The sequence below is a fragment of the Coregonus lavaretus genome (genome assembly GCF_964263955.1).
Source record: "Coregonus lavaretus genome assembly, contig: HAP1_SCAFFOLD_5251, whole genome shotgun sequence".
Lineage (NCBI taxonomy): Eukaryota > Metazoa > Chordata > Actinopteri > Salmoniformes > Salmonidae > Coregonus > Coregonus lavaretus.
Window position 1 is genome coordinate 35,001 of NW_028165794.1, and position 3,754 is coordinate 38,754.

The following is a 3,754-nucleotide window of genomic DNA, read 5'->3' on the forward strand; positions in this document are numbered from 1 at the left end:
GGTAGGTGATCAAATACTTGTTCTCCCCACTGTATACAGGTACAGTAGTACTGTATTAACCCTCTACAATCTAAGCCCTGTCTATGTGGGGGGGGGGGGGGGGGTTCTACTAAGTTAACATATGGAATTGTTTTAAGAATGTTACGAACGTCTTATGAAGGAGTGGACCAAAGCGCAGCGTTAGTTGCGAACATACTTGCTTTATTTAATTAAAGCATACACACGAAATAACAAAACAATTAACGACTCGTGAAGTCCTCAGTGACAATGACCAAACACGGAACAAAAACCCACAAACACAAAGTGAAACACAGACAGTTAAATATGGCTCCCAATCAGAGACAACCAGCACACAGCTGACACTCGTTGCCTCTGATTGGGAGTCACTCAGGCCAACATAGAAATACACAACCTAGAATTCCCAACATAGAAACAGAACACATAGAATGAACACACCCTGGCTCAACATAATGAGTCCCAGAGCCAGGGTGTGACAAAGAAGGTCATACCAAGGATCATTTAGCTATTTGATTTTGAATGTTAAAACCCCTTGAAATATATATATATTTTTTACATATATATATATATATATATATAATATATATTGATTAAGCATTGCATTTGGCCTTACTGCCTTACAGCCAATACAAACGCGTTGAATAACAGATTCATGACATGGAACAACAGATAGAACAAACTTCCTTTGGATTTGTTTTTGGGGACTAAGTGTTTGTCCTATATCTGAGAGATATTTTTTTGACATGTATTTATCTGTCCTATATCGGAGAGATATTCTTTGGACGTGTATTTACCAAAGATCCAGAAAATACTACAGTGCGTTTTTCTGGATTTCTTTGTTGTTATTCTGTCTCTCACTGTTCAAATAAACCTACCATTTAAAATGATAGACTGATCATGTCTTTGTCAGTGGGTAAACGTACAAAATCAGCAGGGGATCAAATACTTTTTTCCCTCACTGTATGCACTCACTAACTGTAAGTCGCTCTGGATAAGAGCGTCTGCTAAATGACTAAAAATGTAAAAATGTAATATGTACAGGTTTGAAGAGTATAACTGTATAACCCTGGCGGAGTTAGGTCTAACTAATGTTTCCCTTCTCTCTCTCTCCCCCCTCAGTGCGGGTGGGTGTATATCAGGCTGCCTGGTCGTGTAATGTTAACCTCTCTCTCCCCCCCTCAGTGCGGGCGTGGGTAGAACAGGCTGTCTGATCGTGTAATGTTAACCTCTCTCTCTCCCCACCTCAGTGCGGGCGTGGGTAGAACAGGCTGCCTGATCGTGATCGAGGCCATGCTGGAGCGTATGAAGCATGAGAAGTCAGTGGATATCTACGGTCATGTGACGTGCATGAGAGCTCAGCGGAACTACATGGTGCAGACGGAGGACCAGTACGTCTTCATCCACGAGGCCCTGCTAGAGGCAGCCACCTGTGGCCTCACTGAGGTCCCCGCACGCAACCTGTACGCACACATCCAGAAACTCACCCAGCCGCCCACCGGGGAGACCGTCACTGCCATGGAGCTGGAGTTTAAGGTAATATTAATAATAATAATATTATTTAGAATCTTATTTAGAATCTTCATCGCCATCATCATAATGAGACGGAGATCAAGCTGACATCCCTGCGCCCCAATCAAAAAAACAAAACTTGTACCTGTTAGTTTTAACAGAGGGGAATTTACACCGGGAGCCAGAGGGTAGGACCTGGAAGTCAGACAGGATGGAACTCATGGTGTAGGGGCTGGGCACAGTCAGACAGGATGGAACTCATGGTGTAGGGGCTGGGCACAGTCAGACAGGATGGAACTCATGGTGTAGGGGCTGGGCACAGTCAGACAGGATGGAACACATGGTGTAGGGGCTGGGCACAGTCAGACAGGATGGAACTCATGGTGTAGGGGCGAGGCACAGTCAGACAGGATGGAACTCATGGTGTAGGGGCTGGGCACAGTCAGACAGGATGGAACTCATGGTGTAGGGGCTGGGCACAGTCAGACAGGATGGAACTCATGGTGTAGGGGCTGGGCACAGTCAGACAGGATGGAACTCATGGTGTAGGGGCTGGGCACAGTCAGACAGGATGGAACACATGGTGTAGGGGCTGGGCACAGTCAGACAGGATGGAACTCATGGTGTAGGGGCTGGGCACAGTCAGACAGGATGGAACTCATGGTGTAGGGGCTGGGCACAGTCAGACAGGATGGAACTCATGGTGTAGGGGCTGGGCACAGTCAGACAGGATGGAACTCATGGTGTAGGGGCTGGGCACAGTCAGACAGGATGGAACTCATGGTGTAGGGGCTGGGCACAGTCAGACAGGATGGAACTCATGGTGTAGGGGCTGGGCACAGTCAGACAGGATGGAACTCATGGTGTAGGGGCTGGGCACAGTCAGACAGGATGGAACTCATGGTGTAGGGGCTGGGCACAGTCAGACAGGATGGAACTCATGGTGTAGGGGCTGGGCACAGTCAGACAGGATGGAACTCATGGTGTAGGGGCTGGGCACAGTCAGACAGGATGGAACTCATGGTGTAGGGGCGAGGCACAGTCAGACAGGATGGAACTCATGGTGTAGGGGCTGGGCACAGTCAGACAGGATGGAACTCATGGTGTAGGGGCTGGGCACAGTCAGACAGGATGGAACTCATGGTGTAGGGGCTGGGCACAGTCAGACAGGATGGAACTCATGGTGTAGGGGCTGGGCACAGTCAGACAGGATGGAACTCATGGTGTAGGGGCTGGGCACAGTCAGACAGGATGGAACACATGGTGTAGGGGCTGGGCACAGTCAGACAGGATGGAACACATGGTGTAGTCTCCCGAGTGGCGCAGTGGTCTAAGGCAGTGCTAGCTGTGCCACTAGAGATCCTTGTTCGAATCCAGGCTCTGTCGTGGCCGGCCGCGACCGGGAGACCCATGGGGCGGCGCACAATTGGCCCAGCGTCGTCCAGGGTAGGGGAGGGAATGGCCGGCAGGGATGTAGCTCAGTTGGTAGAGCATGGCGTTTGCAACGCCAGGGTTGTGGGTTCGATTCCCACGGGGGGCCAGTATGATAATAATAATAATGTATGCACTCACTAACTGTAAGTCAGAGCGTCTGCTAAATGACCAAAACGTGTAGAGCTGGTCACAGTCAGACAGGATGGATTCTGCCTTCCTCCTCCTTGTCTGTTGTACAGGTCAGAGGTCAGACAGAGTATTCTGCTGGACTCCCCTGATCTTGCTGACCACTAGTCTAGCTAGAGCATTTTACCAGGAAATCAAAGAAAATGTACTTGACACCCAGCGTCATAACATGTTATGACACGGTCATAATGTGTCATAACAGCTAACATAACTTGTCGTAACCTGTTATAATATGGTCATAACCTGTTATAATATGGTCATAACCTGTTATAATATGGTCATAACCTGTTATAATATTGTCATAACCTGTCATAATATTGTCATAACCTGTCATAATATGGTCATAACCTGTCATAATATGGTCATAACCTGTTATAATATGGTCATAACCTGTCATAATATGGTCATAACCTGTCATAATATGGTCATAACCTGTCATAATATGGTCATAACCTGTCATTATATGGTCATAACACTGTCATAAGATGGTCATAACCTGTTATAATATGGTCATAACTTGTTATAATATGGTCATAACCTGTCATAATATGGTCATAACCTGTCATAATATGGTCATAACCTGTTATAATATGGTCATAACCTGTTA

The 3,754-nt window shown here is 47.1% G+C and overlaps 1 protein-coding gene across 1 annotated transcript in view; it reads left to right on the forward strand.

Moving 5' to 3' along the window:
- The window catches only part of LOC311115480 (receptor-type tyrosine-protein phosphatase F-like), a gene marked incomplete at both ends in the record, with an annotated part of 30,247 nt that extends 28,696 nt beyond the window's left edge, over positions 1–1,551 (forward strand). Inside the window, one exon of the mRNA XM_084190647.1 lies at positions 1,266–1,551. Within this exon, the coding sequence (XP_084046773.1) occupies positions 1,266–1,551 (286 nt within the window). The remainder of the gene's footprint in view (positions 1–1,265) is intronic.
- Between the last annotated feature and the right edge of the window lie 2,203 nt (positions 1,552–3,754).